The 25,514-nt window shown below is 33.7% G+C and overlaps 1 protein-coding gene across 1 annotated transcript; it reads right to left on the bottom strand.

The window, feature by feature from the left end:
* Nucleotides 1–1,876: 1,876 nt before the first annotated feature.
* On the bottom strand, nucleotides 1,877–25,313 carry LOC106140199 (endocuticle structural glycoprotein SgAbd-3-like). The gene is made up of 4 exons (XM_060949764.1): nucleotides 25,305–25,313; nucleotides 6,062–6,326; nucleotides 2,591–2,797; nucleotides 1,877–2,089 (listed from the first exon to the last, which is right to left on the bottom strand). Exons 1-4 carry the CDS (start codon nucleotides 25,311–25,313, stop codon nucleotides 2,040–2,042), a joined length of 531 nt encoding a protein of 176 aa, XP_060805747.1. The 3' UTR covers nucleotides 1,877–2,039.
* Between the last annotated feature and the right edge of the window lie 201 nt (nucleotides 25,314–25,514).

The following is a 25,514-nucleotide window of genomic DNA, read 5'->3' on the forward strand; positions in this document are numbered from 1 at the left end:
TTTCCTTTGTAAAGTGGCACGATAACAGCCTTACACCAATCTTTTGGTACTCGGCCGCTTCTCCAACACAAATTGAAAAGGCAGTACAACTGACTAGCTACTACGCCTTTTCCTGCTTTAAGCATCTCGACCGACACTCTATCACACCCAGCAGCCTTTCCCGCTTTCATACTCTTAAGTGCTTCCACAATTTCGAACATTTCAATTTCGCCTTCCATCTCATTCTCTTTTTCTTCGCTATAGCAGAAATCTTTCTTATTTCCTTCCTTTTTTTCAAATAAACTTTCAAAATAGTCCTTCCATATCTTTAGTACACATTCTTCTCCTTTCACAACGCTACCATCCTGGCATCTGATCCTAGTCAGCTCTCTGGTTATAGTATTTAGTTATAGTTATTAAAATTCACATAAATCTATTAATCCAACCTTCGTACATTCAAGTTCAAAATTAATTCATGAACATTAATTAATTTTTATTTCCCTTAATGGTTATGTAATTTTCAAACGTATTATTGCAGTTTTGACTATATAGATCTGCGCACGTCTGCATAGACGATCGTGACGAATTCCTAATTTTCTAGATTGATCAGTTGACTGCCAACTTGCAAGGCTGTGTCATAGTGATGTCATATTTCTGTGTATTATATTGATTTAGTAAATGTTAAACATTGTACGAGTGTCATGACGCGATGTTAAGCTTAATTGGACATGACATTTTTTTATTTAAGCGGGTTGAAGTACTAAGCGTGATCATTAGGCCTTTGATTAGTCATTTCTACACACAAACATAAATACATATAGTCACGTATATATCCCTTGCGGGGTCGACAGAGCCAACAGTCTTGAAATGACTGGGCCACTTTCAGCTACATGGCTTTACGATGGAATCGATTCAAATAGTGACAGGTTGATAACCCATCGCCTAAAAATTGAATTCCAAGTTAATAAGCCTATCCCTTAGTTGCCTTTTATGAAAGAATCTACACATGTAGCCTATCTATAAAAACAGGACCGTAGAGAGTACCTGTGAGAAGTAATTAAACATAAAGAGAAAATTAATTTCGGGTATTATTAATTTATTTACATATTTGTACAAAACAACATACATTATTAACTAACTGAACACATACTGACCATTGTCCAATCAATCACATGTTTTAATACTAAAAATAAAATTTACAAACGTAACTAATAATTAAATTATTTGTGTCTGACTGTATTGGTCGATATTGCATCATAGAAACAAAAATAATAAATTTAGAAAACATTCATTATTTTAGATCTTGTTAACAAAAATCATTCTTTAAAAAACTTAACATTTGAAAAAATAGGAATTAACCCTTCATTGCATGATTTTTCCTATTTCTAAAAAAAAAATACAGGTTGATGTAATTAATGCTCGTGATTAAAGGAAAAATATTTAAAAAAATCCTAGTATAAATAAGAATTTGAATTATTTAAAAAAAAGTGATGAAAATTTACATCATTATGCATTTTTACATATATAGCTCAGTACTAAATAAGTCAAAAGATATTGTTTACTTATTCTCCTTTATTCTAAATGATAATTTAAAAAACAACTATTATTTTTATTCAAGCACAAATGAACTCCACATTGAATACACGAAATTGTGGAATAGCCTTTACATTTGGGAAATTTACACCGAAGTGATCTTTCTTTTTATTTATTGTAATTCATCTTCTAGTAGACTGGTACTAGGGTTTTGTTGTACGCAATAGTCATTTATAAAGTTGCCAGCAACAACAAATTTAAAGTTTACAGTTTTTGAGTACCTTTTTTTCTTCACTAAATGTTATGATTGAAATTTCCATCATCATGCAAAGAAGGGTTAAGTCTTATGTTTTTTAAACATTAATAAAATTTAAATTCATTAAGAAATCCGTCATAGGATGTGAGTTGTGTGTTACAAATTAAGTGTCATCTCACTATTGAGCGCGCCCGCGCATTTTTAAGCAAATGCAAATCTAAACATCTCATTATTTCTATGATACAAATACGACTTATTGAACTATATTTCTTCAATAACCGGCGTCTGCGTCGTAACTGCTCTTCTTGCTGTCGTAATGAGCTGGAAAAAGAAAATAAAGTTGGATAAAACGCCTGTTTAAATGATGTAGCAAAAATGAGTTACTTTATTTTTGCTTCAACCCTAGAGAATTAAACCTGACCTTTTAAGAATTAAGCTTAACCAATTCTGAAACCAGGGGAACCGCGGTTCCGACGATATTGTGTCGGAGATTGTATTTAAGCTTAAATCAATGAAATCTATGCTGGCGCGATTTAGACTTTTCGCTGTTATTGCCTGATAGCTATGCTGCTAGCTATTAGCGTAAAGAGCTAACTTGTAGCGTAAATATGTCGCCACAATATTTTCTGTCTTTGGTACCTACCTGTATATTATTTAAATCCTAAACCCATACAAGATATCTCGTTATGCAATTTCATCCTAGATCTATATATATCTGGTGCAAATAAATCGAGATAGAAATAAGTGTACTAAATTCCAAGTTTAAGTTCTATCTTTCGTTTTCCTTCATGTATATAAATAAATAAATAAATAAATCCTTACCGCGTGATGAGTCTGTGAGCTGCAAACTCTTCAATATCGCCTCGGGAATCGGCGGGGGAGTGGGTAAATGGGCTCCTTCAGCTCGGAAGCCGTTCTCGTCAGCTACATACGTCACGGAGTAGGTCTGACCATCATCACCGATATACGAATAGGACCCAGCCACTTGGAGTGACCCCTCTTCTGGCACTGGACCTGGGATCACGCGGCCTGAAAAGAGTTTTGGAGTTAAGCGAAAGATTTAGCCGAAAAACAGATATAATGTTATATAACATATAATAGATAGATAAGTTTATAAACTTGGGATTCTTCTTTTAGGCGATGGGCTAGCAACCTGTCACTATTTTAATCTCAATTCTATCTTAAAGCCAAATAGCTGAACGTGGCCTATCAGTCTTTACAAGACTGTCGGCTCTGTATACCCCGCAAGGGATATAGACGTGATTATATGTATGTATGTATGTAAGAATAATAGAAAAGATAAATTATACTTCGTACGGGAAGCATTTATAGATATAGAACTTCCACAGAAAATCCTCTTTCCAGCATTTCAAACAGGAACAAAATGCGTCCTCAACTTTCCGAGATTAGAGCATACATACAGACAGAAAAAACAGGGAGACTTTATAATATTCTAAGACTAAGATAATAGATAAACAGGTTGCTAGCCGATCCCCTAAAAGAGGAATCCCAATTTTACAAGACTATCTATTAGTCGCCTTTTACAACATACATGGGAAAGAGGAAGGTCGGAGTGGGAAGACCTAGACGAACGTATCTTGATCAAATTAAGGACGTCCTGGTAAAGGGTCAGGTCAAAAGTACCCGAAACCGCCGAGCTTGCATGAAGAGAGTTATGAATGTGGATATAGCGAAGGAAGTATGCAGAGATAGTGGCAAGTGGAAAGAGGTAGTCTCTGCCTACCCCTCCAGGAAAGAGGCGTGATTTTATGTATGTATGGGAAAGAGATAGTGTAATCCTATTTTTTTTTCTATCGGTGCCGAGAACCACACGGCACTTTTGTACGAAATTTGTGCAATAAACTTTTGATATGAACACACACCTATCCGTTCACTTGTTACACTAAAAGTTACCTGTTTATAGTTACAGACAGACAAACAGAAGGGCACACAATTCATGCCGTTCACGGAGTTATACGAATGTTCGTCAAATTGCTTGTCGTTAAAGCCGAGTTATCTTTATGGTGCACAAGTTATTGAAGTGGAATCCACTAGGTTTTGGAGGTCATTTTGTGATTTGTCCGAATGGGATTTAATGTAGTAAGTATAAACGTAAGTTACATCGCAACGGTTATATTACGGTCGTGGACAAGAGTTGTTCAGCTGAACGTAGAGCTTTTCGAGATTCTGGCTCTGTCTAGCCCGTAAGGGATAAGCATCTAACTATATGTATGTGTGCATGTATGTATATTAAAAGAGGACTTTCTAATTGACTTACATACATAAGTAAATATATCTCGTATCTATATCCCTTATGATATGGGGTAGACAGAGCCGGCAGTCCTGAAAGGACTGATAGGCCACGTTCAGCTGTTTGGCTTAATGATAGAATTGAGATTCAACGAGCGACAGGTTGCTAGCCTATCGCCTAAAAGAAGAATCCCATTATAAGAATATCCCTTAGTCGTCTTATTACGACTTCTATGACATTTACGACATCCATGGGCAAGAGATGGAGCGGTCCTATTATTTTTTTTATTGATGCCGGGAACCACAAGGCATAATATATTCTATTATATACATAAAAAGCACCATACAATACCTAGTTATAAAAGCTACGTAACTATATTTCTATATTGAGGGTAAATAAACAGACGCGTGCGCCGTAAATTTGTTCATAAGAGCCCTTTCACACGGATTAGAGTAGGCGTCCATTGAATGTATTGCAAAATGACAGCTACTTAACGCTGTCTAAACGTAATACCTACATTACAAAGGGGATTAACGTCGTAGGATGATATGAAAATTCAAAAAATATCTATTAATTAGTCACTAATTAATGTTTTATTCTTTAGTAATTAAGAAATATTTTGATGATGAAACAATATGTATGTTCGATTTAGTGGAATGATTTACCTAGATTGATTAATATTTAAATAAATATATACGGGACAAATTACACAGATTGAGTTAGCCTCGAAGTAAATTCGAGACTTGTGTTACGAGATACTAACTCAACGAAAATATATTTTATAACAAATACTTATATTGATAAACATCCAAGACTCAGGCCAATCAGAAAAAGTTCTTTTCTCATCATGCCCTGGCCGGGATTCGAACCCGGGACCTCCGATGTCAGAGACAAGCGTATTACCGCTGCGCCACAGAGGCGGTCAAGTTTTCATGTAAAGCCGTCAGTTAAGGTCCAGGTCAGGTCAAGTGTTTACCAAAATATCCCCGATTTGATCAGGAAACAGCATGATGAGGGAAAACAGGGTGTTATGGGAATTTTGTTGTCTAATTTTGGTTTAAATATATGTATAAGTTAGGTTAATTTAATAATAATAGATGGCGTTATCCCGTTTTAAAACACGATACGGTTTTGCTCTGATACAAACATAAATAGAAATGTGGTATTTGAATAAATATGAGTTCATTCAAGCTGCTTTGCCTCGATATACTTTTGTCTAGTTGTGTAGTGTGAAAAAAGATATGGAGTGATCCTATTCTTTTTATATTAGTGCCGGGAACCACAAGGCACGACCAATTTCTAATAAAGGTCCGGCTTTTGCCATATAGTATATACATAACCCACAAAATAAGATGCTAAAACAGACATAACTTTTTGTCACAATTGCAGTGTGGAGGGGCCTTAGCATTCGATTGCGTATCCTTTCGCTACTTAGTTGATAAATGTATTCGTACATCAGAAACGAAAATGCCAGAGCTGGGAATTGAACCTGCGACCTCAAGTAATGTCGGGGTCGCGTGCGCATGATAACCATTATGCAAAGAAAGTTATACAAGCTGTATACTTATTGTACGTACGTAACTTTTAATCTACATTTTTTACATATACTACATCTACAACCCCAGCGGGGTATATAGAGCAAGGAGCCAGCCTTGCCGTGTGGTTCCCGGAAATTAAATCGGATAGGACCTTTCCATCTCTTACCCTTGGATGTCGTAAAATACGACTAAGGAATAGGTTTACAAACTTGGGATTCTTTTTCAGACGATGGGCTAGCAACCTGTCACTATTTGAATCTCAATTCTATCATTAAGCCGAATAGCTGAACGTGGCCATAAAGTCTTGTCAAGACTGTTGGCTCTGTCTACCCCGCAAGGGATATAGACGTGACCATATGTATGTATGTATGTAAGAGATGGTCCTATCCAAAAATGCCGGGAACCACACGACACTGACATGCTTGTACAATAAAGTTTCTGTTATAATATAGATTACGTTGATATCGATAAAAAAAAAAGATTAAATACTGATGAGGAACTCACCATCCTGTTCCACTTTGGTCCCATCACTGGTCTCGTAAGCGTAGTGGTATCCTTGCTCATCAATCTGGTTATCATACTTCACCAACTCCACTTGACTGGCTGAGGAAGCGAGATTCCCTTGCGTTGCTCTACTGCTGAAGTCTTGGGGTTCGAAGGGTGTTTGCAGTCCAGCGTCTCCGCCACTTGAGGAGCTGGAGTGGGGGGGAAGGTAGACGTTCTCCAACTTAGCCGCTGCGGCTATTGAAGCCAGGGTTAAGATTATGAACTGAAATTGAAGGAGAATTTGAAAGTTAGACAGAAAAAAAAGAGTTTGAAATGCATACAATAGAAAAAACTTGTCCGAATCGAAAAGTGGAAAAGAAATAAGCAAATAAGGATAAGTACATTTTGTACTTATGTATTACATATACATATAGTCACGTCTGTATCCCTTGCGGGGTAAACGGAGCTAACAGTCTTGCCACGACTAAAAGGTCGCGTTCAATTGTATGGCTTAATGATGAAATTGAGATTCAAATAGTGACAGGTTACAAGACTATTACTAGCCCATCGCCTACAAGAACAATACCAAGTTTATTAGCCATTACCTTTAGTCGCCTTTTACGATATCCATAGGAAAGATAAGGGGTGGGTTATTTAAGGGTATTTTTCGGATTGGACGAGAAAGCAGGATTGAACCCCAGAACTACTCGTACCAATGGCATGGAGTCGAAACCAGTAAATGACTGCATGTAGGTATGTATATGATACGATTTTGATAATTAAGTTAAGTAATTTATTTTAATCAATGGGGAAAAAATAACTAAGTTCACATTAAATGGAAATACCTATAAAAATTCTTTTACTAATTACAAACTTCATATAATAGTATAATAGCAAGTCGATTTTATTTTTGCAGTCTTACAGAATATTTGAAATTATTGGAAATTGAGAGAATTGCGATTGTAGGCCTCTTAGGTACTGCAAAATCGTTAAAGTCCGTTAATGCCCCGGGTTCATCTAATTATTGTGTTATATTGTTGATATATGTTAAAGTTTTTTAGATTTCAACAAATCAGCTTAAAAGTGAAGCTTATACTCAAAAAGTGTTTAACACTTGGTCGCTATTATCACGTTTTTTCCAACACTATATATTATCAAAAAAAAAAAATATGAAACACATTAGTATTTATGATGAATCGATTCTTGAAGCAAATCTTAATATCACTGCACTATGTATTCAAATCCACGCAATCCACGAAACGCATCACTTTGATGTCGTGACAAGAATAGAGAGGTACCACTAAACTTTAAACTTATAAAATAATACTAACGAATTTCATGGCTGATTTGATGTGTGCACTAAGGGAAGTAAAATTGTAATGTGCGAAACAGATGATCCACCTCCATTTTATACCAACAATCTGTTCGATATTTGAATCTTATGAGTTCGGAATGCAACGCTCGATTTTTAAAACCCTTCACTTGAATTCTCGCCTCTATGATTCCTTATTCAAAGTTTATATATTATTTTTTAACGAAGCAAGGGAATTTAGTTTCATTGAATATTGAAAAAAAAATATATATAAATAAAGAAAAACATTTTTTTTAATAAGCAAGGATGTTGGGATATCAAATGATTAATATGAATAATAAAGATATTTAAAACATAATAGTACAAATTGAACTGGCAATAATTGTGGCATTGAGAAGTACTAAGTCTCATTGATTATGTATGTGATCCATTTAAATGCCTTTTCGACTAATGACGTCCATTTTCTAAGATATCTTCTCGTAGTTTACTGTAATTATTGTAGCATCTAAATCAAGCCTTCAATTAATTGATCAAATAACTTATTTTTGATTTAATTGCAGTTTTGCAATTAAGGAGGCTGATTAATGTGTTAATTAATTTTAACATATGTTCAGATTATGATGCCTGTATTAGGAAAGGTCTTATTTTGATAACTGACAGGAAATGATTTTCTGAATTTACTCATTACTTCATATTAATTTAACAATAATTGTGTTTGTAAACAAGTCGTTAACGGTCACTAAGGGATAGGCTTATACACTTAGGATTCTTCGTATAATAAATCGGAAAAACTTTTTAACATTCTCCGAATCTCAATTCAATAACTAAGCCTTCTAGAGTGACCTTCAAAACTTATCACTGACACTGTCTGCCTCGTAAGGGATAAAGAAATATGTGTGTTAAATTAGTAGACTTGTAGTAGGTGTATCATGTTATAAATTGCTCTAATACATCATGTGTAGAATTTATATTTCATTCAAATGAACATATTCACGAAAAGTCGTGAGTTTGCTCAAAAATTCAAACTATTTGTTACTGAGGCCACCACACGTGGATTTTTATGTTTTAATTAGTAATTTATTTGACTGCGATATTACTACGAATCTAACAGTGCAGTAAAGCTTTTTTCACGGGGTAGACAGAGCCAACAGTCTCGAAAAAACTGAAAGTCCTAATTCGGCTGGATGAAAGGAGATTCAGTGCCGTGTGGTTCCCGGCACCAATAAAAAAAAAAAGAATAGAACCACTCCATCTCGTTCCCATGGATGTCGTAAAAGGCGTCTAAGGGATAGGCTTATAAACTTGGGATTCTTCTTTTAGGCGATGGGCCAGTAACTTGCCACTATTTGAATCTCAATTCCATCATAAAGCAAATCAGCTGAACGTGGCCCATCAGTCTTTTCAAGACGGTTAGCTCTGTTTACCCCGCAAGGGATATAGACGTGATTATATGTATGAAAGGAGATTCAGGCAATGACAGGTTGCTAGACCATCGCCTTCTGGTAATATTTTTTTTTTTATACGGGGCAAATTACACTGATTAAGTTAGCCTCGAAGTAAGTTCTAGACTTGTGTTACGAGATACTAACTCAACGATACTATAATTTATAATAAATACTTATATAGATAAACATCCAAGATCCAGGCCAATCAGAAAATGTTCTTTTCTCATCATACCCTGGCCGGGATTCGAACCGAAACAAGACAAGCGTACTACCGCTGCGCCACAGAGGCCGTCACTTATAGTCAATTATAGTTTAAGAAACCTATTATTCTGTTTTGAGTAAAATTTATTCACTCATCCTATTGCCTTTATATGCAGGTTTCCTCACGATGTTTTCCCTCACCTTCAAAATTGGTAAGCTGTTAAAAATAATGAACATAACTCAGAAATGAATCATTGGTAAATGCCGCCATGGAATGCCGCTAGGAATTTTTAACTTTTTTAATATAATAGGTAGGTACTATTTTAACGTGCGAGGTTCTATGGCTTCTTCTTCTTCCTCCTGGCGTTAGTTACGGTTATAATTTTTCATCTTCTGCGCATGCGCATTGGAAGCGGTTGTAGTAGATATAATTAGATTTAAGTGATGCGACGTCAGTAAGTGGTACCTTGATTCTAATTTTGAAAATAAATCTATTCTTTTCTTCTCTGGAGAGGAGCCCGGAGTGCGCTTTTGGCCATTATAACCCTGGATTGGTTTGGTTGCATTGATTGGGTGAGTCAGATTTTTCAAACTCTCTAGTTTATGACCACGTATTTCTTAACTAAAATCTATACTAATATAATATAAAGTTAAAGAGTTTGTTTGTTTGAACGCGCTAAGCTCAGGAACTGCTGGTTCAAATTAAAAAATTCTTTTTGTGTTAAATACACCATTTAGCGATGAAGGCTTAAGGCTTTATAACATCACGCTGCAACTATTAGGAGCGAAGAAATAATGGAAAATGTGAAAAAAAAACGGAGGAAATTATTCAGCCTTGAGGGCTTCAATGATGCCCAAAAAAAAAGCGGACGAAGTCGCGAACACAGCTAGTAACGTATAAATTATATCTAACATATAACTGAATTAGCAGTTTTGCAATATATATTTGATTAGGGAAAGGTCTTAGTTTCACATATGGTCATTTTAAGGTCTGGGGTCACTAATGATATAAATGATAAATCGATGTTGCCTTTCACAAATATTGAATTACATGATTGTTTTATCAATTATGTTAAATGTGTGACGATTTGTTTATATAACATGACATGTGCCGTATGGTTTCCGGCACTATAGTATAGGACCATATTTTTCCCATGTATGTCGTAAAACGCGACTAAAGGCCATTAAACTTGGGTTCTTTTTGTAGGCGAGTAACATGCCCCTATTTGAATTTCAATTCTATCAATAAGCCACATTTTCAAGACTTTTGGCTCTGTCTAGTCCGCAAGGGATATAACGTGGTATTTTATGTATGTATGGAACGTGGCATGACCAGCGGCCTGCCATGGCTTTTGTCTCAATAAAATTCTTGCATATAACGTAGGTAAGTAAGTAATTATCATACTCTTTAACAGAATTACACTTGCGTCTGAATCATATTATATATTTCCGGTATTATAAGTATAGTTAGAAGAATATCGTTAAACCTTTAAATAAATAATAAATAATTATATACGGGACAAATTACACAGATTGAGTTAGCCTCGAGGTAAGTTCGAGACTTGTGTTACGAGATACTAACTCAAAGGTACTATATTTAAAAATAAATACTTATATAGATCAAGACCCAGGCCAATCAGAAAAAGTTCTTTTTTCATCATGCCCTGACCGGTATTCGAACTCGGGACCTCCGGTGCCACAGACGAGCGTACTACCGCTGCGCCACAGAGGCCGTCAAACCCTTGCAGTTATAAAGTGACAAGAATTACTGTATGCTCTATTTTAATTCATACTATATTATACTTATAACATTAGGTTAAGAATTAATCAAAGCAGTCATTAATGTTAATTTACCTACGTAAACATAACTTTTGTGTACCTAATCATAAAATTCAAAAATTCAAAATTTTTTATTCATTATTATAGGATATTATTATATCGCTTAATAATTGTCGTATGGTTTAACAACTTGGTTGACGTCAAATATATTACTTAAAAACTAAGTTTACTGCCGCTTCCAAGGCGTCAGTGCAGAAGAAGCGGTAACAAACTGCATAATGAATGCAATTGATAAACTCCGTAACTGTCAATAAAAATATCGATACCGTTTTTTTAAATACCTACATACAAATCACGTCTTTATCCCTTGCTGGGTAGACAGAGCCAACAGTTTTAAAAAGACTAATAGGCTACGTTCAGCTGTTTGGCTTAATCATAGAATCGTGATTCAAATTAGTAGTGACAGGTTGCTAGTCCATCGCCAAAAAGAAGAATCCCAAGTTTATAAGCCTATAGTTATGTGAAAGCATCAATTCTTAGGACCAATATTTCCAATAAATATTTTTGTATTTCAACATTATATTTATATATATATATATGTATACCTCACTAGGTAATGTGTTAATTGCGCGAAGTCTAGAACTAATGCTATTTAATGATAAATAATTGGTTTCCGTAAAAATAAATAATAATTGGGAACAATATATAAACTTTATACAACAATGGAAAAATATTACAGTAGGTACAAATATAAAACAAAATGATATCTTGTATTTGTTGTAAAATTGATTTCGTGTAAAATTCTGACTCACCCAATCCAGGATCCATGGTCAAAGATTGACCCCGGGTTCTCCTCTTCAGAGTGGGGAGGATGCACCGGAACTTAAGCCAGAAGGGAGACCTACAAGGCTAATACAAAAAAAGCTTTGGTGGTTTAGAAGTTAGAGTGTCCGACTTAGGTAAGACAAAATTTTACTAAAAAATAACAGAACAGGCGTCTGACTGACTCCCGTCTGACCTCCGCAACCTTTGCAGGGGAACCTTAACCGAATTGGATCTTTGTAGATACTAAATTTATTGCATTTATTACTAACATACCTTCCCATGCTATTCATAAGCTCACTAAATAAGAAGCTTATAATACAATGACATATATAAATTACACAGCCTTGATTCTCAATACGTATATCCGATTATAACTTTAAAAATATCTATGGTATTGTGCATAAGAATTCAGCATCAATTGAAATGAAACCTACTTCCGACATAAAACCTTCCATAGACTGGTCCATTTATTTATTTACTAAATTAAATATCATGTATTTATACATTATTCATTCATTTATTCATATACTCACGTCAATATCCCTTGCTATTTATTCATATAGTGGCTGTGTTTACCCCACTACGCGGCCACGTTCAGCTGTTAGGCATAATGATAGAATTGAGATTTAAATAGTAACAGATTGCTAACCCGTCGCCTAAAACATGAATCCCAAGTTTATAAATCTATCCCTTAGTCGCCTTTTAGGACATCCATGGGAAAGAAATGGAGTGGTTTTATTCTACCACATTATCGCAAATTACAATATCGCCCTAATGTTTTTTTGTCGAACGCAATAGTGTAAAAATCTGTGTTGAAGATTCTCTACCCAAAAAAAACCCCAGGAGTAATACAGTTTATATAATTAATTACAGAATAAATACAGGCCACCATATTACGTACTACTGAAGTAGAGAGCAGAAGCAATTAAACTATTATTAAAAAAAAAGATCTTATTACCATCAATATGATAAATTTCTTAATGTATCAGCTTTTTAGTATTCATTTAACATAGATTTACTATAATTGCGGACAGACTTAAAACAACGGACATGACAAGGGTTACTTCTTGACTTCGGAACCCTAAAAGGTTGTCATTAACTCTATCAAACACTAAAACTAATTTGACGGATTGTTAAAAAGGCGTAGGTCAAGCTATAAATCTCTTTCACACAAATCAGTGTCGAGATAATAGTTCGCATTGGATACACTCGTTACATAAGTTTTTGTCCACAGAACAAAATATTGTGGGTGTGACGGTTGGTCAAAGCTTTGTGGTGACCATTATTGTGATTTATAGACAAAATATGTTCATTATTTTGAGCTGCGCCCGCGACTTCGTCCACGTGGAATAGTTAATTTGGGCATCATTGAATCGTTTTTTTTTCACATTTTCATTATTTCTTTGCTCCTTATAGTTGCAGCGTGATGTTATACAGCCTTCCTCGATAAACGGTCTATTCAACGCAACGTCTGCGAGGCTGACTGTGAAAATTATTCCCTTTTCGAAAAGTAAAAATATTATCAGCAAAAGACATTTCAAGACACAAACAAGTAACATTTAAAAACAAATTATATTGCCGAGTTTATTTGCTAAGTTACAAAAACAACATTTTGCAGCAATTAATTTTTTTTCAAATTTATAGTGCAACCAACTGACCTTATGCAGTGCGATAATAAATATATAAAATTATCGTGACTCGTCGTGTGTTGTCACATCCTGAACTTGCAATCTGTTTTTGGGAAATAAGTACTTAAATAAAATTACGCCTCTTTTTTGGAGGCATGCAAATGTATGCAAATGTATTACGAATGTTTAGAAGAAGATAAATTATTATATTCTCAAGAAGAGATTTAAGAATTAGGCTAAACCTAATTCGTAAATCTCTTCTTGTCTTAGAATAAGGGACGTATAAATATTAGGTATGTATAATTCAAGAAGGGCCAAGCATTTTTTTTTTGTGAAAATATCGTTATTTGTATATGTGAAAAAACCCATGTAAAATATTTCAAAATCACACCACAAAAGATTTTATGTTTTATTTAATTTATGTGTATATCTTGTATTTTTTTTCCATCGACGTCAATATATTTAAATTAGAGTAAAATTTAAAAAAAAAATAATTAAATTCGAATTTAGTTTTTATTATAAAAAAATTAAGACTTATGTTTACTTATTTTATTTTAATTACTTGAGAAAAATCTTTTGTGGTGTGACTTTTTTCAATATTTAAAGCCATAATTTAAATATCTCTCTGTTACACTCGTGTTGAAATCATATGTCTAGATAAAATCCTCTCTAAAATATAATTGGGTGCATTGTTACGAAACTGTCGTTAGTTTTTGCACACATTTATTCCTGACCTTGTACAGTTTTACGTGACAATAAACGTGGTTACATTTTTACACGTATCTTGAGTTAATTAATTATAAAAAGATTATCATGAAAACTAAGATAACCTTTGTAACATACATCCAGTTGAAGTTAACGATTTATTTAAATCACTCAGAGTAAGAGATTTATAAATCCGTAATACCTACATCTTTAAATCTTCATGCTTATCTGAAAGCCTATGAAATTGCAAATGAAAAAACAGAAGATTGAAAGATGTATATCAGATGATCCCGTCCGTCCCGTAGAACTATATTAATCTAATCTTGGTAAAACTTCTCTGCAATAATTGAGGATTTAAGACGGACTTTGGAGTCAATTCCGGTAAAAACTTGACTTATTCAATTCAGGATACCAATAGTGATCATGAACGGATACTGAGCTAATCTCCAGAGAGCTCAGGATTACGACGACGACGAGAGAGACAGACGACTAAGGGATAGGGTTATAAACTTGGGATTCCTTTTTTAGGCGATAGGCCAACAACCTGTCGCTATTTGTATCTAAAGTCCATCTTTAAGCCATACATTTAAACGTGGCCTTTCAGTTTGCGAGACTTTTTATGACATTCATGGGAAAGATATAGTTATTATAATTAGATCCAAATATAAAATAAGCAACGCATCGGAAGTTACAAAACGGATAATTATTATGTTATTAACATTGAAGATTGATTTCTAAATTTATTAATAACCAAAATATATTACGGCGAATGATAATTACGTACTGGACGCCAATAAATATTGAGTGTGTTTTTTATAATGAAATTTCATTCTCAACAACAACTTTCAAAGAAAATTTCATTTGTGTCATTGAAATAAATGTTTTAGCGCTATGTTCAGCTTTTGTGGCTTTAAGGTTCAATCCGGTCTCTTTTGAGTCCCGGGCACCACACGGCACGGGTAAAAGATAGAATTACGAGTATTATTGTAGTATTTCGTGAGCATTGGTGGTCAAATCGGTAAGGTTAGAATGCGTGATGCGCAGAAAGGCACAGGTTCAAATCCCATCTCGGCCATGAACCATTAACTTTTTTCAAAGTTATGTACATTAGTTTGAATACTAACCGATGTTTTTACGGTGAGGGAAAACATCGTGGGGAAACTTGCACGTTTATGCTACTAGATGTGTAACCATGACTCCAAAACGGGTTAGGTTTACCTGAAAAAGTTGCGGAGGTCAGATGGAAGTCGCTTCGTGTATAAACCTGACTCTCCAATCTAGGATCCATAGTCAAAAGCATACCCAGAGAGGTGAGGTTGCAATCGGTACTAAAGCCAGGAGGAAAAATAGGTTAATTTAATAAGAGCACAAGATATTTATTTTGTGCAAAAGTTAAGATTAGTTACCTAATAGTTATGAAAGGAATCTTTGTTATATTATGTGTGAGATTGACAGCTGAGGTGTGAAGTGTTGAAATTATTGATGGAAAATGAATGATGTTAGTAGGCGTCAATAAACATTGGTATCATAAATAACTATTCTTCTGTTCACGATTTCATATAAGAGCATTTCATAGCCATAAGAAATACTGGGCCAATGTTAAAATCAGATTGATAATCTTTAACTTAAAAAGTCACATATAGCATCGTAAAATCCGTGATACGATCGAAAATATTGCACACTAGCTGTGCTCGCGACTTCGTCCGCGTGGAATAGTTATTTAGGGCATCATTGAAGCCCTCAATGATGAATAATTTTCTCACATTTCCATTATTTCTTCGCTCCTAATAGTTGCAGCGAGATATTATATAGCCTTAAGCCTTTTAGCCTTTAAGATTGATAGGGTTCCATGCGGACTGTTGGCTTTGTCTTCCCCGTAAGAGATGAAAAGTGATTATATGTATTTTCGAATACTAAGAGATTTAATTTATACGTGTACTAAAATAATCGAAAATAGTCTAAATTCAAAACCTGCAACAAATGTACCCAACATTACGACTCGTCACGACACAAATTGTCACACAAGATTCGTGTCAAAATGAGCACAGTCCCATTGTTAATTCCATTTACTATGCCAAGTCACCAAATTATCATTTAGATCAAATTCTACTTTAAAATCATCACCCAAAGTTGAATTTTCATCTTCATAATTCAGTACCAAGTCAAAATTCTGTTTTTTTGCAGAATTACACCTTGTTATTTAAAGATTTGGGTTTATTATTGTTCGGATCTGATGAAAAAGATGGTATTTAGATAAGAAATAGAGCAAATACCTTAGTTTGGCTGGCACAGGTTCACGATTTGGTGGTTAGAAATTACCTACGTGCTTTTAAAGAGCAATGATTGAAAGTTTCATATTCATTGGTGTGTCTTTTTGGCCTTTGAATTAATTTAATTCACAATCAGGTCAGGCGAGTGTGTCGTGTGCTTCCCGGAACCAATACAAAAAACAATAGGACCACTCCATCTCATTCCCATGGATGTCGTAAAAGGCGACTAAGGGATATACTTACAAACTTGGGATTTTTTTTTAGGCGATGGGTTAGCAACCTGTCTCTATTTGAATCTCAATCATTAAGCTAAATAGCTGAACGTGGCCATGCAGTCTTTTCAAGACTATTGGCTCTGTTTACCCCGCAAGGGATATAGACGTGACCATATGTTTGTATGTATGTATCAGGTGAGATAGAAGACAAATGTTTGATTCAATATTGAATTTAAAAAAAATCTCGTGTAAGATGAACCGAATTTCCGTTATTTAAGAACTTTGTAATGTAGGTACATAATGTAATCGCTGTTGATTTTGATAATAAAATAGAAAAAAGAAAAAAAAAAGAAAAAAAAGTTTGTGCGGTGCTAATTCGTGAATGAATTTTTTTTGTTTAAATCTGTTTAATATTATTTTATTAATGTTCTCCGCCTCCAATATTCAGATATAACAACAACCTTTGAACAAGTAAAGTTTCTATTGGTTACTTAAATACTATTATGTGTAAATCCGCATAAAAAAATAACATAGAAAGTCTGTTATAATATAAAGATGACAGTTATCCTATTATCTGTCTTAGACATTTTAAATAAAGCTTTCGACGTCAATCGTTCGTTTAAATACTTACTAGTAATCTTATAATACTAATCACAATCAATACAAATAGTGAACGAAAGAAATTACCAAATAGAATTACTTAATCTGATGATGTGTGGATTTAAAAAATAATATAATAAAAGCTACCGCAATATTAAGTGTACCGTTAAAAGTTCTGTTGCAATAATATAAATAGGTAATATGATTGAAATTTATTTTATTATGCGCTGTACTTGACTATTGAACCTTGACCGTGAGTGGTCCAAGTTATAAGAAAGAGTGATTGTTAATATAATCTTGGGACAGACAAAATTTCTAGCTAAGCTATGTTAAACTGATGTTTAAGCTATACTATATATATCGTATTACGAGTATGTATTGTAAAATTTAATCAAAATACAGAAAGTAGTTTCAGTCAAACGTTACCAAAGAAAGAGAAACAATTATAGTAAACATAATCGAACATATATACATAGGTACATAAAATCACGCCTTTTCCTCGAATGGGTTTGGAAAGACTACATCTTTCCACTTGTCACGATCTCTGCATACTTCTTTCGCATCATTTCATTAATGTAGTACACTTTTTTTTTTAATTAAGCGAATGAATTGTTAGCAATGAAAACTATTCAGGTATTATTTTTTTTAAAAATTAAATCCATTCGCTACAAAAATCGCTAAACGCTCATGGATTTCAGTGACAATAAACATCTAATTAGAAGTCTGCATCATTACACTAATGCGGCCAAAATTGAATAAAAGTAGTTGATTCGTTGAAGCATTAGCCAATCAGGAAGCAGATGATTAGCACATTTTTGTTGTAGCATTGTAGTATTGAACTTACTGAATAATATTGTTATCAAAAGAAAAATGTTGTATGGTTGTAAACAATATAATAATATAATGACTATGGATTCGAATTCTGAATATGATGCCATTCAAGAAATAAATTTCAATAAGTGGATTCTTTTTTTTAATATAACTTTCTATTTTCTAATAAAGATTTCATATGGTAAGCAAACTAAATTTTCTATTTATTAAAAAAAATACGGACTACATTATTAGTAGTAGTGAAAAACAATATCACGTCTTAAAAATTTAAAATTCAGATTAAAATAAGAAAATATCACATATTCTAATAAAATAAACTTATTAAATAAAAAAACCAAATTAATTTTTTACACCAATCTATTCATGAGTCATAAATGGTAATGGAATTTGAACCACATACTACATATTATGTTAATTGAACCGTAAATCGGAAAGGTCAATGCTACCATTTTAGCAAAAGCAACAAAATTGACTAATTAATCAAACTCGCGCATCAATATTTTGATGATTTAAGTTACTGTAAAAGGAATGGTCTTGTGATTATGTACATAAATCACGTCTTTCGTCGTTTACGGGGTAGACAGAGTTAAAAGTTTCGAGACTGTTGGCTCTGTCTACCCTGCAAGGGTTATAGACATGATTTTATGTATGTATGTTAATAAATAAGTATGTATGTATGTATCGTGTGGTACCCGACACCAATAGAAAAAAGAATAGGACCTCTATCTTTTCCCCATGGGTGTCGAAAAAGGCGACTAAGGAATAGGTGATTTGCTAGCATCCTATCACTATTTGATTTTCAAATCTATCATCAAGCATCTGTAAACGAATGAATATTTTTAAACTTCCATCCCTGGAATGGTTATATTTTGTAAGCAGTGCCATCTATTCAGACACTCTGACATTATTATCAAGTATAGTACATAGTTATAGATAATTATCCGAGATGGCGCTAGCAGTTCTGAAAGTCATGTTGTTCTTACATACATATGATCACGGCTGTATCCCTTGCGGGGTAGACAGAGCCAACAATCTTGAAAAGATTGAAAGGCCACGGTACAGCTTTTGACTTTATGATAGAATCGAGATTCAAATAGTGACAGGGTGCTAGCTCATCGCCTGCTAGAGGAATCCCAAGTTTATAAGCGTATCTCTTAGTCACCTTTTACGACATCCATGGAGAAGACATGGAGTGGTCCAATTCTTAAATGCTAGACACATTTTTAATTTTAAACAGTTTAAATACGAGTGAGTTTCTTATATGGACACTTAACTTATCCTGATGGAGTTATCTTATCACCTATTCCTTAGTCGCCTTTTGCGACACTCATGGGAAACATAGTGGTCCTATTCTATTTCTATTGGTGTCGGGTACCACGCCTTGGATATTTCACTTTATTTTAGAAAAACAAAATAAATATATTTATACCTTCACAAATTTTATATAAATATATTTATTTAGTTTGACTCCACATATAATTATCTGTCAGACCCAATGGTTGACTGGTAGATAATGCTTCTAGCATTAAGTCCGCCAATTGTGTTATACATTTGTATTTTGTGCAAAGAAGTTTAAATAAGTAAATAAAAACGAGACAGACTGGTCCTTTTCTAAAGTGCTAGGAACCACACGGTACAGTTATATAATTTTCCTTCAAATTCAAGCTTTGAATTATAAAATTATATGTCCGAGTTTGGAGTGTGTAAATCTATACTAATATTATAAAGCTGAAGAGTTTGTTTGTTTGTTTGAACGCGCTAATCTCAGGAACTACTGGTTCGAATTGAAAAATTCTTATTGTGTTGATTAGACCATTTATCGAGGAAGGCTTTAGGCTATATAACATCACGCTGCAACTATAAGGAGCGAAGAAATAATGGAAAATGTGAAAAAAACGGGGAAAATTATTCACCCTTGTGGGCTTCAATGATGCTCAAAATAACTATATCACGCGGACGGGGTCGCGGGCACAGCTAGTTATGTAATATGATTTTAAACTTGTGAGAACGGTTAGTGGGAACGTTCAGGTCAATTGCTATTATGCAAAAGAAGTCATGGGAGTGGTCATATGAGTTATTCATTATCATCATTTATTATAAACTAACTGTGCCCGCGACTTCGTCCGCGCGGAATAGTTATTTTGGGCATCATTGAAGCTCTCAAGGATGAATAATTTTTCCCGATTTTTTCACATATTCCATTATTTTTTTGCTCCTTATAGTTACAGCGTGATGTTATATAGCCTAAAGCCTTCCTCGATAAATGGTCTATTCAACGCAAAAATAATTTTTCAATCCGTTCAAACAAACAAACAAACTCTTCAGCTTTATAATATTAGTATAGATAAGTCCTTAGCAAGTGCCGTGTGGTTTTCGCAAGGAATATATACGTGATATAAGTGTTATTAATGAATATAGGTTTTTATAGATTGTTCCAACCAAATATCACAATGAGATTTGCTATAAATTGACAGAAGTTTATCATGGGAATTGATACAAACATACATACAGTCAGTACAAGAGATGGGCGGTGCGGCACACCTTGCGCATTGATGGAGATACTGACCTTTCGCACGCCGGCGCGCTCAACATTTGGAAGCACTTTCAATTTTTAAATAACATAAATTGCCTTTCAGATTGCAAAAGTCAGTTAAATAGAAAGGCAAAAAATTGGATTCTTCTTTTAGGCGATGGGCCAGCAACCTGTCACTATTTAAATCTCAATTCTATCATTAAGTCAAACAGCTGAACGTGGCCTTTCAGTCTTTTCAAAACTGTTAGCTCTGTCTACCCCTAAAGGGATTTTAGTATTTATTTATTGTCACATTTAATTTATATACCTATATTGAAAAAAAATAGAATCAGATCTGTGTCGTATTCCAGAGAATGTGTTTACATAAAAAACAAAGAAGGAAAGAGTTTAAATAAGTTCCAATTACCAACATGATGAATTAAGTATTTGTGTAAAGAAATAAAAATATTTTATTTATACACGTACGTAAAACGACAAGGATTTTATTTATTAAACTGAAATAAATGAATAAAATAAATCTACAATAATAAAAAGTTACCAATAATCGATGATTTTTGTTGTATAAAAGAAGGAAAAATTTTACCTACTGATATACCTACACAAAGAAAATGTTATCAACCTCTGCTGGTACAGTACGATCGCCAGACGCTCTCCATGTAGGTCACCGGTTCAAATCACCGAGACTAGATTATGTAAGCGTACTTACGAGTTATTTAAAGATAACTTAACTTACCCACTTTGTACTAATAATTAAGTTTAACTAAATAATTACCGGGGCGTTACTGCCACATAACTTTATGACTTATTTAATTAGTAGGTTGCTTCTGTAGTTAATTAGCTATTTTAAACTTCAGGTCCGAAAAGGAGGGGTGTTATAAATTTGATGTTTTTGTATGTGTGGCATGTAAACACCAACCAACCATATAGAATGTAATTTCTTTAGGACAATGATGCTGAGAAAAAACTCGTATCAAGTTCTATATTTTTAAATTATTTTAATTTTCACACCTTTTGGTTATACTTTTATTTGAACTCTGCTTTGACGTATATAATTTAATTTAAACTTCATCCCACCACCGAGATGAACAAAAGTTGATTTATTTTATTCTTTCATCTAATGATATTACATCATCACGTCCTTAATCGCCTCTTACATTATCAACGAAATCGCGTATTTATGTTTTAAACTGCCAAACCACTTGGCACAAGCAAAGTTACAATTAGTTTTGAATTTCTTGATTGATAATAATTTTCATTTTTTGTGAGTTACCAATTGTCATCATTTTGAGATATTGTAAATGATTTTTTTTATTGCAATTTTTAGTTAGTATAAATACTTATAATAAATTTATTAATTTATCTTAACTTTATTAAACTTTAATAAATATACAATAAATAAACAATATACATAAATAAATAGGTGCAGCAATTACCGAAATGAGTGAAAGGTAGGTGTGTAGGTATTAAACACCAATTATTTTAAGAAAGAAGAGAGTGAAAACATTATTGGGACTGAACGGTGCCCGAACGAAACGGCGGCTCAGATTAGGAATAAGGTTAGGTTCGAAACAAAAAATATATTTTTTTTTCATTCATAACCCACGACCGGGTTAGGACTTCGGGTTAGTAGTAACTATTTATAATAATAACCGATTATTAACTATTTATAGTATTTTATAGTAATAACTGATTCTAGTAAGAATCAGTTATTACTATAAAAAGTTACTATTTATAAACACAGATAACTATTGTTATCTGTACAACAATTAGCGTACTGTATGTCAATATTATTTGAAAATCTCACGATTATTACTATTCCTTTTTCTATGTAAAGTGTCGTAATATTGTTCTTAAAGTTGATTATTTTGGCAAAGATTATTATTGCAAGAGTTTAAGTCAATTCATAAATATGTATATCTGATGCCTCTGTGATGCTTACACGATCCAAATCTATACTAATATTATAAAGCTGAAGAGTTTGTTTATTTATTTGAACGCGCTAATCTCAGGAACTTCTGGTTCGAACTGAATTTTTTTTTTGTGTTTAATAGACCATTTATCGAGGTAAGGCTTTAGGCTATTAATCACCACGCTGCAACTGTTAGGAGCGAAGAAATAATGGAAAATGTGAAAAAAAAACTAGGAAAATTATTCAAAATAACTATTCCACGCGGACGAAGTCGCGGGCACAGCTAGTACGGATATAAATCAGCTCCATTTGCTCAAAGAGTCAGGCAGTTGATTTCCAATTGTCATCGTGCCTGCAAATATTTTTATAATTCATTGAAGCTCACGGGTGTAGAGTAACTAGGTATTGACTTATACAAAACTTTTATGGTATGAGTTATCTTAAGTAGTATTAACGAACATATATTCTTAACTTTCGTCTTCAAGGTCATGAACACTTTTTTTTTACAAAATTGCTAATATCTCAATAAAGACTTAACCGATTTCGATGGCCCATGAACTTTAAAAGTCTATCGACAGATCCTATATACCTACCTTTAAAAAATGTTAAAATCCAGACCAGTGTTTACCTTTGAAAGTTAATACAAATAATATAATATTTTTCGTGCAAATTGATTTGTAGACCTCGTTCAATTAAGATTTTTGTTTTTTTTTTTTGTTTTCTGAACCTAATTTCGATGTCAAGTTTTAATTATGTGGCGCGCGAAAATTCAACCTGTAATAAAAGTAGTGATCTTTTTTTTAACTAGCGACCCGCCCCGGCGTCGCACGGGTGCAAAATTCGGAAAAAAATATACATAAAAACCTTCCTCTTGAATCACTCTACCTGTTACAAAAAACCGCATCAAAATCCGTTGCGTAATTTTAAAGATTTAAGCATACAGACAAACAGACTAAAATAGCGACTTTGTTTTATACTATGTAGTGAAGATAATGAAACCCTCTATAAATTACAAAGTAGGTAGGTATGGAACCTTGCAAACGTAAATAAATACTCTTTGGCACGGTGAAGGACACCGTTTTGAAAGGTCGGCAACTCTGAGATACGTTTAATGAGAGAGTGATCAGATAACAATTGATGTTACGAAGTCATTGTGTTTGTGGTCCACTGTGGTAATTGTAGTCAAAATTCAAAAATTCAAAATTCAAAATTTTTATTCATTATTATAGGATACTATTATATCGCTTAATAATTGTCGTATGGTTTAACAACATTGGTTGACGTCAAATAAATTACTTAAAAACTAAGTTTACTGCCGCTTCCAAGGCGTCAGTGCAGAAGAAGCGGTAACAAACTGCAGTGATGTTCTAAATAATAATTGTGTCATATTTTTAGTCTTTTGAATAAATAATAGTACGGAGAAATAAAGTAGATTTACTGAGCATGCCGTGTGATTCCCGGCACCAATAATAAAAAGACCAGGAACCCTCCATCTCGTTCCCATTTATGTCGTAAAAATCGACTAAGGTATGGGCTTATAAACTACTGATTATTCTTTTATGCGATGGGCTAGCAACCTGTCACTATTCAAATCTCAATTCTATCATTAAGCCGAATAGCTGAACGTGGCCTATCAGTCTTTTCAAGACTGTGGGCTCTGTCTACCCCGCAAGGGATAAGGACGTCCTGGCAAAGGGTCAGGTCAAGAGTACCTACCCGAAACCGCCGAGCTTGTATTAAGAGAGTTATAATGTGGATGAAGCGAAGGAAATATGCAAAGATCGTGGCAAGAGGAAAGAAGTAGTCTCTGCCTATCCCTCCGGTAAGAAGGCGTGATTTTATGTATGTATGCATACTATAGAGTATGGTGGTACATTTCGAGCGGAGCTGCGGACGACAGCTAGTCTGACTTAAAGATATACAAGGAGAGATATATACAATCAGACACTCTAACTACTCCGTAAAACAATATAAAAAATATACCATTGTACTTATACTACTAACAGTAACTATAGAACAAGGACGAACATGTCAGAATTTTTAAAACATATTCAGAAGTATCGCAACAAACAAACAAACAAACGCAAAGATTCCCAGAGAAAAATCTTCCGCATTCAAGATTCCTTACTATGAATTCGCAACGATTTTCGTACGTTATTTATATCCTTACAAATATAACAAATGCTGAAGTAAGTTTTTTTTTTGTTGTCCCTTCACGAGTTATCTACTGAACCATTATTTTTAACACATACATACATATAGTCAAGTCTGTATCCCTTGCGGGGTAGACAGAGCCAACAGTCTTGAAAAGACTGATAGGCCACGTTCATCTTTTTGGCTTGATGATAATATTGAGATCCAAATAGTGACAGGTTGTTAGCCTTTTGGCTTATAGAAGAATCCCAAGTTTAGCTTATCCCGTAGTCGCCTTTTACGATATCTATGGAAAAGAGAAGGAGTTGTCCTATTTTTTTCTTTTTATCGGTGCCGGGAACCATGCATCACCAATAAAAAAAAAACAATTTGTGTATATATAAAATTATCAATAAGAGTAAGAGAAAGGCATAAGGTTCTTAATTAACATCCTAGTAAAAGGTATACCTATGATCTAGTGGAATTTGCAAAAAATCTGTTATATCTTTTCTAGTCGGCGCTAACCTCGCGGTTTTTGACAAATAATTAAATAACATACATTATAAAGAACTAATGACCCGCCCCGGCTTCGCACGGGTGCAAAATTATAAATGTTATTATACATAAAAACCTTCCTCTTGAATTACTCTACCTGTTACAAAAAACCGCATCAAAATCCGTTGCGTAATTTTAAAGATTTAAGCATACAGACAAACAGACTAAAATAGCGACTTTGTTTTATACTTACTATGTAGTGATTTGAAAAACTGCATGAATAGTATCACTTAAAATACCGAGTTACTATAGTTTCGTACGAAATTCGTTTGCAATTTAAAAGTGAGGGGCCAGAAATCATCAGTGTTTCTGACCTTTACCTGAACCATTTTGGTCGAAATAAAATGTAAAATAATTGATTCAATAGCAATTTGTTATAACTGTATTCCGGATTAACGCCTTAGGGCTTATTTACATGCATTTAGCATTAAGTTTACAAAAGGTGTGTTTAGAGTGTAAACAGAGAATTAATAAAATAAAAACAAAAAAAAGTTACTTTTAGATTTACTAAGATATTTTTGCAAACTAAT

Source organism: Amyelois transitella, chromosome 19 (assembly GCF_032362555.1).
Source record: "Amyelois transitella isolate CPQ chromosome 19, ilAmyTran1.1, whole genome shotgun sequence".
NCBI classification, from domain to species: domain Eukaryota; kingdom Metazoa; phylum Arthropoda; class Insecta; order Lepidoptera; family Pyralidae; genus Amyelois; species Amyelois transitella.

Coding starts and splice junctions, on each gene's coding strand:
- LOC106140199 (XM_060949764.1), bottom strand. Junction 2,798..6,061: donor GACCAAAGTGGAACAGGATG/GTGAGTTCCTCA, acceptor AACTCTTTTCAG/GCCGCGTGATCCCAGGTCCA. Junction 2,090..2,590: donor GCTCACAGACTCATCACGCG/GTAAGGATTTAT, acceptor TTCTTTTTCCAG/CTCATTACGACAGCAAGAAG.